At 35.6% G+C, this 14,112-nt stretch overlaps 1 protein-coding gene across 1 annotated transcript in view; it reads right to left on the reverse strand.

Annotated features, from left to right (window-relative positions):
• The window catches only part of LOC145672755 (adenylate kinase isoenzyme 5), a 167,277-nt gene that overhangs the window by 37,830 nt on the left and 115,335 nt on the right, over nucleotides 1-14,112 (reverse strand). Inside the window, exon 5 of the mRNA XM_081741925.1 lies at nucleotides 2,928-3,110. Within this exon, the coding sequence (XP_081598051.1) occupies nucleotides 2,928-3,110 (183 nt within the window). The remainder of the gene's footprint in view (nucleotides 1-2,927; nucleotides 3,111-14,112) is intronic.

Below are 14,112 nucleotides of genomic sequence, written 5' to 3' on the forward strand. Positions count from 1 at the left end.
TTATTATTATTATTATTATTATTATTATTATTATTATTATTATTATTATTATTATTTTCAAATATTCAGCTTAAATTATAAGATTTTGTAGCTATTCTTCGTGCCATTCATTTTAGATTTTCAGCTTAATGGAATCAAAGCCAATTGACTCGTTTTTCTAAAATGTAGTACTCTCATACCTATATTTTCTAAACAATATTCAGTACAGTGTTTATTGCCTGAAACAATTTGAATAAATGACTCAATGACGTTCCTTAGTTTACAAAAAGTTTAGTATCGTAAAATTTCACTCAGAGGAAGGAAGTCCCACAGAAAGACCACACACAGAAAAGCAGCTGCGTTTTTGAAGTGGAGTTAACCAAAACGGCAGATTGAAATGTTGCGTATCCATATCGACAATTGCATAATACGTTCAATACCACCCCTTGTAAACTGTCTGTTAATAATAAAAAGTCAATAACAACAATGTGGGTACATACCTAAGGGGAAGTCGTACGGCAAACATCCTGAAATCTGCCATCTTGAATTCAGGTCAAGTTTTGTAAATAGGAATAGGGCAATATGATACATGATTTTGGGCAAGAATTTAAGCAGAAAAACAATGGTAGCAATAGTTTTAAGATACGTGCATTTGCTAAAAAGTTACAGGTATATTTATTGTGTATGTTTCCATGTGCACAACTTTCGAATAAAGCAGCTGTCCAACAATTTGTAAAATACAAAACTATAGGAAACACCCTCTATATTTTCCCAATTTGTCCCAAATGTTGTTGAGCAAAGCTACACACTTGTAGGAGATTAGTCGGCAAATTTGGTCCAAATTGGTTGAATAGGGGCGGAGATACAAGCTGGACAAAACGAAAATTCCATTGGAAAAGTACAAAATAGTTTAAACACCATGTAGAGTTTTTCTGATGATTTGTTTGAAATTATGGTAGTCACAACTAAATACTTTTGAAAGACTATTCTGAAAATTTAGTTCAAATCGGTTGAATAGAAGCGGAGATAGACCAAATAATACGAAAATTTAGCCAAAATTGCTGATAACAAAATCCTTATATTAAATGCTGTATGTGCAATTTTCCTCTGATATGTCTCAAATTTTAGTAACATTTAGTTACAAATTTTAGTTATATTTCAATAGTAACAACTTATTTTTGGACAGCTGCTTCATTCGGGAGTTGTGTACATGGAAACATACACAATACATATGCCTGTAACTTTTTACCAAATGAACGTATCTTAAAACTATTGCTACCATTGTTTTTCTGCTTAAATTCTACCCCAAAATCATGTATCATATTGCCCTATTCCTATTTACGAAAACTTGATCTGAATTCAAGATGGCGGACATTTCAATCTGCCATTTTGGTTAATTGCACTTCAGAAACGCAGCTTTTTGTGTGTGTGTGTGTGTGTGTTTTTTTTCTGTGCGACTTCCTCTGAGTAAAATTTTACGGAAGGTTCCGATATGAGCTCATTGATACTTCCCTTGTTAGTTTTAACAAATGTTTTGTCAAAATAAACATAATAACTACTATTTTTAAAATCAGACTATTGATTGAATAGACCATAACTTTTCTCGACTTTTGTCCTGTATCATTTATACCTGGGTATGATCGCCAAATTTTAATTGTATGGCATATGCAATACCTATATGCGTGGTTTAGAGCTGCTCGTAGCTATGTGGTTTGCGTACGAGCGTTCGGTGCGGAAGACTCGTGTCGATTTCTAGTGGTGGCTCATGTGGCTCGGATCCCAGGTTAAGTTGAAGGTCCGTGTCTCATACAGCCTTGCTGCTGAAAGAGACACTAAGTTCCAAATCAATCAACCCATCAAATCTTTGATTTGTCCTTCCTGGTTTATTGATCCCATTAATTCTAACATGGTTCGTAAATGTAAATCATTAATTTTTTCCCAGTTAATTTCTAATAAATTACTTCAATGCAGTTGTTTATTGTATCTAAATCTTTTTTAACCAATTATCATATTCATTGTTAACTATTCTAAAACGTTTTATGTCATTTTCATACAATAATATGAAAATAATGATAATAATAAAATTAGTAGTAGTAGTAGTAGTGTTAAAGCTGTGAGAAGAGCTTTGCGAACATGATATTTATTTCCGAGAAACTAACATTACAAGAAGTTAGAGGTGTACCATACTGTACAGGGTGCCCCTTAATTATGTACATGATGTTTCACGGACTGCGATAAAAAAAACTAGCAACATAACTTCAACCAAAAAAGTTAATATAAACAGAACACAATACTCTCATACCTTTTTTAACAAGAATTTTAATCTCTGTTCTCCATGGCATATCCACCAATGCACCATAAAAATCGATACATGCCTGGAGACGAAAAGCAACATTGTCACAAGCAGCTTGACAGACCCGTACGGGTATCCTGTAGAACTCTTCTGTAATAGCTTCTCGTAGTTCGGTCAAATTGCGTATGTGATGTTGATACAGTTTGTCCTTTAACACACCCCATAAGAAAGAGTCAGATGGTGTCAAATCGGGAGATCGAGCTCCATATCACGTAATTGTTTGTTGCAGAATACAAACGCACACAACTCATATCAGTTGCAGAGACAACCGTTCTACCAATTTGTCTGGAATACACTAACGGTTCTAAGTCCAGTGACTATTATCCCCACTCTCAAGCTACACAGTGTTGCCATTTTGAAACTTTTTTGCCCACAATTACAAACATTACAGTCAGTCAGACATCATATAAATAATTATGGACTACCCTGTACAGTATATTACGTATTTGATTTCCTTTCTGCATGAATGACCGTAGAAACAAATCAGTATTTTATATCTAATTAATAAATTTCAAGGATATTTTTAGTTTTTCTTCAAAAATTAGGTAAGCAAAAGGATGTTAATAAACAAAACTTATTTAAATATGTTACTTACAATGATCAACATCCCTCTTTGATCGAAGTAGTCGGCAACTGGCATGACATTTTTGTAGAAATTCTTGAGTTCCATTTTGGCTAAACTGAGTACCACATGTCCTAACTTGGCACCATAGTCGATTTGCCGCTCGAGGATTTTTTGCCGCCAACTAACTAAAATAACGCCGTTAACGATTTGAATCTGAATAAAGAAAAAAAAGGAAATATTATTTCATAATTATATTAAGTATTACTAAGTATAAAAAATACAGAAAGAAAGCATATCATAATAGCTTTATTTATTACATTCATTAATGACGAACTGGGGCAAAGACAATAAGAAGGAATAACAAGCCATGTTGGGCGTTGATCTACATCATACAAATCTTTAAATAAATAATACTTCTCAGCTTAACGGTACATTATTGGCATCTTCCACTGTCACTTACTGGTACGCTTGTTTTAGATGAGTTTCTCAAAACCGATTCGATCGATCTTCTACATGATTCATAAGTAAACATTTTTAACAATCTTATGACATGGCACAGGTATTTTTCTTGAAATGTTTCAGAAGAAGCAGTTTCTCATGGAAAAGTTTCTCTCGAACAATTTTTAGCAAAAAAGACTCAGGGAAGCTTGTTCATATATCAAAAAATAAGGGTCAATATCAACCCTACAATGCTGGGTTAAGAAATACAAGCTGAAGATTTATACGAGTTGATGTGTTTCATGACACTTACATATTTGTAAAGAGCTTTAATAAGATTCTCCGTGAAAATGTTTCCAATTTTCACGTTGCACCAAAATATACAGCGCGGCAAATAGAAAACGAGCCTGAATATGACTTTGGGAAGTTGAATATAACTTTGGGAACACATACAGACATTTCCAACTCTCCAACAATGTAGTACATGATGTAGCTAAGTATATACTTGTCTTGTGATCAAGCGTGCCGATTTCTCTGTAAATTGGAGGCAGGGAGCAATCAGTTGCAGAAGGTATCTATATGAGGATTTTGAGACAAATTGCATTCAAATTATGCCAAATATTGTATATTTCTAAATACAATAGGGGGCCCAGCCCCCCCCCCCCCCCAGGATCGGCGCCCTTGCTTGTGATAGCACTTCAGCATTTCAACAATTAAACAAAGAATGAACACCAAGTTCTGTGAGCACTTACAGACAACTCCGACGGGAACATTTGAAATGACGAGAAAGGTTTATGGGGACAATTGTATTTCTTGTTGCCATGTTCGTTAATAGCAGTCCAGTACTGGAAGGGAGTCTATGAAAGACGACTAGGGCGAGGTCTAAGCAAGCGTGTCAAAACAAATAAAGTTATTGTTAAAGTTTAAGACATCATTTTGAATGACAGAAATGCAAGTATCAGAGTAATTTCAGACCTCATGGGGGTGATTAAGAAGACTGCTCGCCAAATAATAACAGAGGAGTTAAAGAAACGGAATCTGTGTGCATGTATCATGTCCCATCCCTTAATTAAGGAGAGAAACTAAAAATAATCCATCATTACCAGGAACTGAAATGCAAGTATCAGAATAATTTCAGACCTCATGAAGGTGATTACGGAGACTGCTCGCCAAATAACAACAGAGGAGTTAAAGAAACGGAATCTGTGTGCACGTGTCGTGTCCCATCCCGTAACTAAGGAGAGAAACTGAAAATAAACCATCATTACCAGGAACTGATGGCCGTTGCTAAAAAGGAGCAAAATCCAAATTTCCTGCAGAACATCATTGCAGAGGACGAAACGTGGGGTTTTCAGTACTATGCGCAAATCAAGCGGCAAACTGGTAAGTAGAAGGTACTTATTCACCCTAATTCATAAAAATTGCCAATCAAAATAAGGAATGAAGAAACTCCTGATTATTTTTTACGGCAGCAAAGGATTATTCATCCAGGAACATTGCTCAACGGCCAATCTGTCAGTGAGCTTTTTATATGGAAGTTCTGAAATGTCTGCTACGAAGAATCACACATGTGAGACCGAAGTATCGGAATGGCCTCCACTGGAAGCTGTTGCATGACAATGAACAAGTACACAACGCAATGATTGTTCTTGAATTTTTGGCCCAAAAAAAGTGTACAAAATATCAGATGATGTGTTAGTGGTATGCTTTGTTCCGACGGTTTTGACAAAAATGGTTCTAATGATTTTCTTGTTATTTTGTCAAGAAATATTTCATTACTAATTGTAGAATACGGTGTAATCCATTTCTTTCTGATAAACCTAGAAAGGGACCTTTACTTATAGTGTGTTTCCTTCTGACAATCTTTTTTCGAAAATTCTGCAGGATCTGATTTTACTCATATTTAAGTCACAACTGCAGAATGATATGATTTAAGTTAAGAAATGTGAATGAGAAAGTTCAGTCCGTTGAACATTTATTTTTGAAAATTCGTCTTTCTAAGATTGTCTGTGCATGAAGTTGAGACTAAGAAGGTTTAAGAATAAATCTATATTCTAAAGTATAATAATCAAGCAATACTGCACCATTTTACTGAGGGCAGGATGGCTCAGTGGTAGTCAGTGTGTAGTAGTAGAGCAGTCTGGCGTGGTAGACTGACGACCATGAGCGTAAAATTTATTGAGGGTTCGAGTTTCTCGTAGAGCATGGTCGAATATTTAATTGTCCACGATGTATCAGTGTTTGTGTCACTGTTGCATTCGGATTAAGCAGAAATGAAACTAAATAATGACTAAGGAAACTCACTCGCTCTAAGAGCATGAGCCCAAGTAAGCATGTGCCCCACAGGTATTATAGGTCCCATACACGGTCCAGGATTTGTGCAAACAGTTTGATGGTGTATGGTGCTGTATGAACTGATTGCGCAAACGTTTGTGCAAACATTTTTGACATCGAACTCGTTCGAAAATTGTTTACACGAACATGATGTTTGCGCAATCACGTGGACCGTGTATGGGAATGTTTGTGCAAACACGAGATTTATTTCCGAGTAGGGGGTCTAGTGTACAAACGCTAATTTCTTGCGCTGTGGCGTCAATGAATAGGATTCCAGAATTCTGGCGAGAATTTACTGAACTTTATCGAAATTTACCTGAACTGTAAAAGGTAAAGAGTGAAGATTATAAAAGCAGGAATCTGAAAAATAGGGCCTCACATGTTTCTATAATAATTTGTCCAAGCGTCTGGGGTTCAACGTAGAGATGCAAAAAAGCCGGCTTTTTTGAATCGATGGTTTTTTTCACATAAAAAGCCGGCTTTTTTGGGAAAAAAACGAGAATTTTGGAAATTTTGGCTTTTTTCAACTTCATGATTTTTCTATCTAAATAGCTTTCTTATAGTATATTCTATAGTTAGATAAGAATTCCATGACCTGAATGTGATATTTCGCTCTGAAATTCACCATCAAGATGGATGGAGCACATGTTTTACGAATTAAAGCTAACATGAAGAATGTAGTATTTGAGGGTAATTTTAGAGGCTATTTAACTTTATTTTAACTTTTGAGTTATCGACATCTTTTTTCTTCTCTAGTTTGTCATCCGTGTTTCATTTCTAAGAGCTTTTAGTACTCTAGCTTCTAGCGCAAAAGTTAAACTTGCCCGTTTTTCTATTTATCCGTCAAAGAGTACGTTTTTCAATATATCCGTCAAACCGTACTTCCACATTTCTGTTATACTGCAGCTGTGAAGTGATTTAGCAATAATTTTTCGGACACAACCTTGAATACCAATTTATACAAATAATCAGTAGCGGACTTAGAAAAGTACTTTAGGAGGGGTTTTTCTGATTGTTTCGTTTCCTAAAAAGTCCTAATTTTATTTGGGAAGTGCTTGAAGTTTATGAGTACAGGCATAACTAATATTTCGTTTCGTTTATATGTTTAGCAATAATCTTCCGGATACAACTTTAAAAATCATTTTATACTGAGAATCAGTGGCGGATTTAGAAAAGTATTTTGGGAAGGGTTTCTTACTAATGTTTAGTTTTTTTAAACATTCGTAATTTTTATTTGACGGGAGCTTAAAGTTTATGAGTAAAGGCATAAATAATAGATATTTCGTTTGTTGCAGACATTCCGTAACTTTGGGGAACGGGCTTCAGTCCGAAAGACCGCCCCCCTAACCTTCGCAAAACCGTCACTGCTGGTAATTAGTAATAATAACGATTTAAAAACAATAAAAAAGGAAGTCGCCCAACTCACAGTACACGCACTATTTCTACATTCACAGATGGAATGAAGAAAAGCTTTGTCAGAATGGTCGAATGCTGGTTGAATCCCGGACTTCCCGATAGAAGCGCAAAAGTTAATCACTCAGTCATGTTTGTTGTGCAGTTGTATTTAGCTTAACTTAAATATATTCCGTAGTCTTTTTTTTTTTTTTTTGGGGGGGGGGAGTTCCGTAATGATATGTTGAATCCCTCTTGTTAAAAATTCAGAAAACTTGAGGATTGGGTAAACTGTGATGGTGGTTCTATAAAACTTAACTGTAGAATTTCAAGAATATACAGAACCAAAAGCTCTAGATGTGCAGCCTTTAAGTGTATCATATAAATCTAAGTATTTCTCTTATGTTTTATTTTAATTTTATTTTGTTTCAAAAAGAGGGTATGAAATATTTTAAAGTAAAAATACTACATACTATTTTGCTAGTTATTTGTGTATTCTTTAAAAAGAAGTGTTTACTTTTAGGGTTGGCTGGTTTACACCAACTTTTTTTTTTTAATAACTGGTTTAAACCACAAAAATAAAAAGAATGAAAAATGCGAATCGTGTGAACTTCTTGGTAACGTTTCCAGATATCAAACCACCTGCAATAGTTTTATTTCCCTTTCACCTTTTAATCAAGGTGTTCCATGTTCAATTCTCGGTCGAACCACAAACCTTCTTTCATGCGTAACCCAAGTAGCGGTTCGGATGTCAGTTTAAGCGAAAGTCTTCTCCTTGATAACCTCGGTATTTCGTAAGGATGTTAAGCCTAAATAAACGAAACAAACCAAATTGTATATTTCTGCATCCTAAATGCGTGTTGTTTTATAAAGAAGCCAATATTGCTTAAATATATTGATAGAAATTGGCAAAATTTATCGATTGCCTACGTAGCTTCCAACATTAGCTTGGATTGGACTTTCAATGATATCTACGTACCGGTACTAAATTTGTAATTTAATACCTCAGTTTTAGCGTACTGATTATGGTACGTTGACCTTTAAATTTTACATGCAAAGCAATAACAGGATTTTCCCGTTATTGTCTTACATTTCAAGTAATGACGGGATTTTCCCAATGGCTAGGGCGGGAGATTCTCAACTTAAGAAATTTACTGACCGCACTTCTTTAAGCTTATGGGAGTTCTTCCGGCATAACCCCGCTGTTGCATAATAACATCAAGGCGAAACAAACTTCTTTCTGTGAATATGTAATATAAATACATAAAGCAAAAAAGCTAAGTCAAAAAAGCCTGGTTTAAACCAAAAAAGCCTGGTTTAAACATCCCCCAAAAAACGGGTTTTTGGCATTTTCAAAAACAACCACGGTTCTTGCCAACTCTGCTTACTTTTGTATATAGGAGGTTAAAAAATTCTTATTATATACATTGGTTAATCCTGTGGAATTCATAATGTAAATATGTTGAAGAAAAATTGTTTGAAATATTTTTCCGAAATTCATAGTTTATTTTCGATGTTTTATATTATTATCAGCATCAACCACTAATTAAATGACTTTTTGTGTTATAGAGAAGCGATACAAAGTCTGTTTTATCAATTTAAAGCAGTATTTTGAAAAAAGCCCAAAATTTCCCAAGCAAAAAAGCAAAGCAGAAAAAACCGAGTTTTTTTCCAAAAAAGCCGGTTTTTTTCCGAGCCCTTGCATCTCTAGTTCAACGGCTGTTAAGTCCTCGTACGTGTTTCCGCACCAAGATAACGCAAAGTGGCAAACAACCTCTGCTCGGGAGATATTGTATCTCTCATATTTGTATCCTGTTTTCGAATAAGAGGTGTAACCATTTTCAATATTTCACCAAATATAGTTGAATCCATTCGTAAATAAGTCCACAGTTGAACTTATCTCAAGCTTGGCTATTAAATTTTGATGACTAAACTAGACCGTTTCTTGAACCACTCTTTCAGCCACACCCTCTTCTTACTTTTGGTTTTCTCGTTCTTTCTCGTTCCAAAGCACAAGCAATTATTATCGCTAAACAAGCTGCTTCAGTTTACGCGATCGAACTCAAAATTGAACTGAAGTTTGTGCAAACAGTTGAACTGTGTATTGCCGAGTGTTTGCGCAAACACAGTGTTTGTGCAAACATGATGTTTGCACAAACCGTGGATCGTCTATGGTCCCCTTTACACCCTACGGGACTCAAACTCATTGTCGTCAGTGCGGATTGTACTCATGTGTGCTAGGGCTCACATCCTTCACTGAGGTTCGCACTCACTAGGCTCATTACAGCTCGCGCACTATAATCTCTTTCAGTCACACGCTTACTTGGACTCGAGTTTGCAAATATCAATTGAACCTGTCCTCACTTATGTGGGCTCACTTCCGTCAACTGGACTCTAACTCACTAACTCTACACTCATATGGGCTTGGGTTTAATATCTTTAATAGAGCTCGCGCTTCCTATTCTCGTCGAGGCTCCTCGTGCTGATTCGGGCTTGAGCTTACCATCCTTCAATGAGGCTCGCATTCAATAATCTAATTGGAGATCATATTTCATTAATCTCTTGAGCACGCGGCTACTTCGGATGGAACTCACTATATTCAGTGGGGCTCGGACTCACTAACATCATTGGACACGTACTCACTTGTGCTCGACCTCACTTCGCTCTACGGGGCTTGGGCTCACAATCATCAATGGGGCTTGAGCTCACTGACATCATTAGGGCTTGTTGTCATTTGGGCTCGGATTCATTACCTTCAATGGGACTTGCGCTCACTATTCTCGTTAAGATTCGCGGTTACTCGGGTTCGTACTCACATCCTTTAATGAGACTTGCACTAGCCTCCTGGAGCTCGCGCTCACTAATTTTGTTCCGGCACATGCTCATTTGGACTCGGGCCTACTACCCTCAGTGGGGCTTGCACTCACTTGTGCTCACGTTCAATTTCGTTCGGATCACCAGTCATTACTTTTATGGAGCTCCAGCTCATTGTTTTCAGTACGGTTCGGGCTCACACGGGATAGTGTTCATTAATCTCTTATTAAAGTTCATTAATCTCGCGCTCCTCAGGCTCGGGCTTCATATCTTCAAATGGACTCGAGCTTTGACTCATTTCCATCAACTAAGCTCAGGTTCACTACCCTCAATTTGACTCGCGCTCATTTTCCTCAGTTAGACTTGGTCTCAATTCAGCTCGCGCGCAATTTCATTCGGATTTGGAACCATTACCTTTAATTGAGCTCAGAGTCATTACTTTCTGTGAGAGCCATGTTCACTCGGGCTCGGGCTCACTAACCTCAGTTGGTTTCGTGATCGAGCTCACTTTCGATTGTTTGCTTAGTTTTCAAGAAATAGCACTTACCTAAGATATTGCAGTTTCTAACATACGAGAGATTGATTATAAGTTGAGCCAAAAAAGATGGTGTAGCGAAGCTGTTAGTATGGCTTCATGAATTTACATCCTCTATTTTATAACATCCTTGGCCAAAGTCGTGTGCGGTACTGTGAGGATACCTCCATGATCGTGCGAGCAAGGAGCTATCTTCGGTTCTGGAGTCGCGGCAGTTACTTTGAATGAGCAATTCAAAATTAACGAGCTAGTTCGTTACTTGTTTACATGAACGTGAAGTTAAAAATATATACAGTATATATATATATATATATATATATATATATATATATATATATATATATATATATATACATATATATATATATATATATATATATATATATATATATATATATATCAGTTCGTTCATGAATGACCCATCACTAATTTCCATATCTATTTTGAAAGATTCACAAAAGACAATGGTATAAGAACGTTTATTTTGTACAAATCCTAAATTTTGACAACTTATTACACTAACTATTGATCATAGGCAGTACATGGGAAATAAAATGTCATTTATAACACAAGTGACCTTGCAACTCCCTTTCAGATCACAAGATGACACTTTAAACGCTTTTAGCGGTCGGTAATTCTGGCTGTCATGTGCAACAATAAACGATCGAAAATGATTGCGTCAAATAAATGGTAATGTAGTTTAATGGAGTGTTTTTTTTCTCTCTCCCCTCTCTCTCTTCTCTCTTTCTGTTTTTTTCCTTCCTTTGGTTTTGTACAGCGCCAGGAAGTGGTATTACACATATGAAAATACACGAATCAAACTGAAAACTATACAAAGGCTACCTGTTGCTTAGCAACTGCAGATAACAGGTCGATACTTACGACCAAAACCCATTTGTATGTTACATATAGAAAAATAATTTTTCCTCGTGTTTGTTTTATCGATAAACATCCATTTAGTCTCAGTTGTACGGGTGGTGATTAAATAATCTCTATGCCCATTTGATTTATTACCTAAATAATAAATATATATTATACTGTAAGGTTTCCTTAAGAAAAGATCAAAAGAACTTTTGGTAAATTTTATATTCAAGAGAACGTTGACTTCTTTTAAAATGTAAAATTCTACTCTCTTAACTAATTATCACCATCATTAATGTTCAGCCATTTCTGCCAGAAACTAAAAGGGTTTGATCTTCCACAATTCTCAGCTAATTTCTTCGTCTTAGCTGAATTCTCTGCTGCTAACAGTTCTGCGCAAAAAAGGCATAAGCAGATATGTTGACTTTTTGCGAAATCCGGATTTTTGTACATTTAAGCTTGTTGGGGTGAGATCTATGTGTGACCCAAAGTAATATAAGCTAAATGTGCTTAGTTACGGAGATATAAGCCTTGGCATTTTCATATATGTTTTATTTGTAAAATTTCCAAGATGCCAGAAATAGGTATGTTATTTCGAACATTTTGGCTCTGTTTTTAAACATATTTTCCGTGCAGAATATAGGATGCCAAAATAATATATGTAACATATTTGGTTTTGCCATCTTTAATTTAACAAGCTGATTCTTTTCTCAAAGTTGGCAATATAAGTTATGTTAACATATCTGCTTATGCCTTTCAAAAAAAAAAAAAAAAATTATTCATGCCGAAAGGAAGTTGTTTTGTCAACATATCGTCAATTCCGCTCTTATGTTTTCTCTGTGCCGGATCATAGCCGGCTCGTGTTCCTTACGGAAGATATGGCCAGATATTGTTGTTGAATGGTGCCTTTCCCGCCTTTCCCGCTTGCTGTCTTTATTGTTCAAACCTTTTGTTATACTGCTGATATTGTTTCAAGACCAGCAGTTCACTTGTAATTGGGATGCTGACGTGTACGGAGTGCTCTGACCATTTCTATTCATATGTACACTTCTTATCACATACTTGTAAACTTATAAGGCAATCAGGTTGTAATCGATGGATTTCAACGAATGCACAGAATCGGACGTGAATAAAGAATGTTATCGATCTGACTCTCTGGATATAGTTACGTCTTCTTAAAGTAGTCAGATTGTTTTGAGTAACGATGCTCGATTGGTTGTCAAGGAGACAATCAGAGATGTAGCTACTAGAAGGAGTGATGAGAATGTTGCTAATTTTACTACTATTGAAGGTATTCAAGAAACAAGACCCGAATCTATAGATTGTCTGGGAAAAGATAAGGAAACCGACAACTGGAGTGATGATTCGACTGTCTTGGTAAGTTTATTTTCTAACTCAATAGTTTATTATTATTATTGCATGATTGTGGATTACTGAACTTAGAATTGGCAGTTAAATTGTCTTAAAATAATTTTGAAACCATATTGGCAATCCAGATATACGGTGATTCATAACACCTGGAGAGTTTCTTTTTTTCACAATGAAGAAGGAAAATTGACCCTCTTTCTCATGCTGAGTTTCTTGGTAAGACGAGTGCATTCCATAAAAATTTAAAAGTTCTGTATTCATCAGGAATTACTAGAGACATAGTCTGCCCTCAATAAAGCTCAAGTCTAGCCTTGATAAATCATTTCGTATGTTAAACCCAATGTAAAATGGCTATTGTTGTATTTTCAATTTTTTATAATATATGCCTACATAAAAAAAAAGACATGTGAGGAAATCATTTGATGTTGAATTCACTCATGTTGAGTTAAAGCAGATTTATTCCTTCACGTTTAAGAATAGCAGGTAAACGAAATAAATTTTGTAGTTTACACTGTACAAAATTCGTCAGACCCCTTCACTTCAGGATCTTATTAAAATCGACTGTACGTTTATTTTCAGAATGATATTCTTAACCAAGATGACTCGGATGTAGACCCAACTTGGAAACCTGAGAGCGATGTTTCAAAGAGATTTTATGAAAAGCGTTCTACAGTAAATGAAAATGAAATAGGATTCAGAAACCTTTATGGTACGTATGCGTTTTTGTTAAATGTTTTATTGAAAAATGGAAGTACAAAATTCTGCTTTGATCAACAGTTAATTTTAATTTAGAGCTAAGAGGGATGTGTTTGAAATGAGTATTTTTCAACAATAGGCCTATAAAAAGTTTACAATAGAAAAACTCACATTTATTATTATGGGTATTTTTGTGCTTTTTAACAATATATTTTTCAAATACAAGCTTTTTTGCAAATATGTTATCTTCATGGTAGTAGGGACAGGGTTTCGTTCAAGCCTAACCAAGGTTAGACTAAGATTTTTATTTTCTGTCTAGAACAATTATTGCCAGTAGGAAAGATGACACAATAACCGTATTCATTCCCTTTTATCAAGTACTGTATTAAAAGAAATCTCAGATAACGTTAATATTAATTTGGATCATTTTTAGTGACAAGCAAAGTTTACTGTATTTTTTTTTTTTTTTTTTTTTTATCACAGTGAACAAGTAACGCTTCATGTCCTCTACTGGAAAGGCCTCAGCATAACTTCCTAGTGGTGATCTGTCGTAGTATCCTTTTATTGCACAATATTAACAGCCATAAACTCTTAAGTCTAGTGGTTTATCACCTGGTTCACCAAATCATCGCAGCCTACCTTATTAGCGCTCCGCCTACTATCCTGCTCGTGGCCGACTAATTAGGAATTCATGATTTTCCAGTGTACTGCAGCTGCGGCCATAAGATTACCGCACGTTCTTAGAATGTTTTAAATGCAGATTCTCTCCTTAGAAAT

Source organism: Thermobia domestica, chromosome 2 (assembly GCF_964235325.1).
Source record: "Thermobia domestica chromosome 2, izTheDome1.hap1.1, whole genome shotgun sequence".
NCBI lineage: Eukaryota > Metazoa > Arthropoda > Insecta > Zygentoma > Lepismatidae > Thermobia > Thermobia domestica.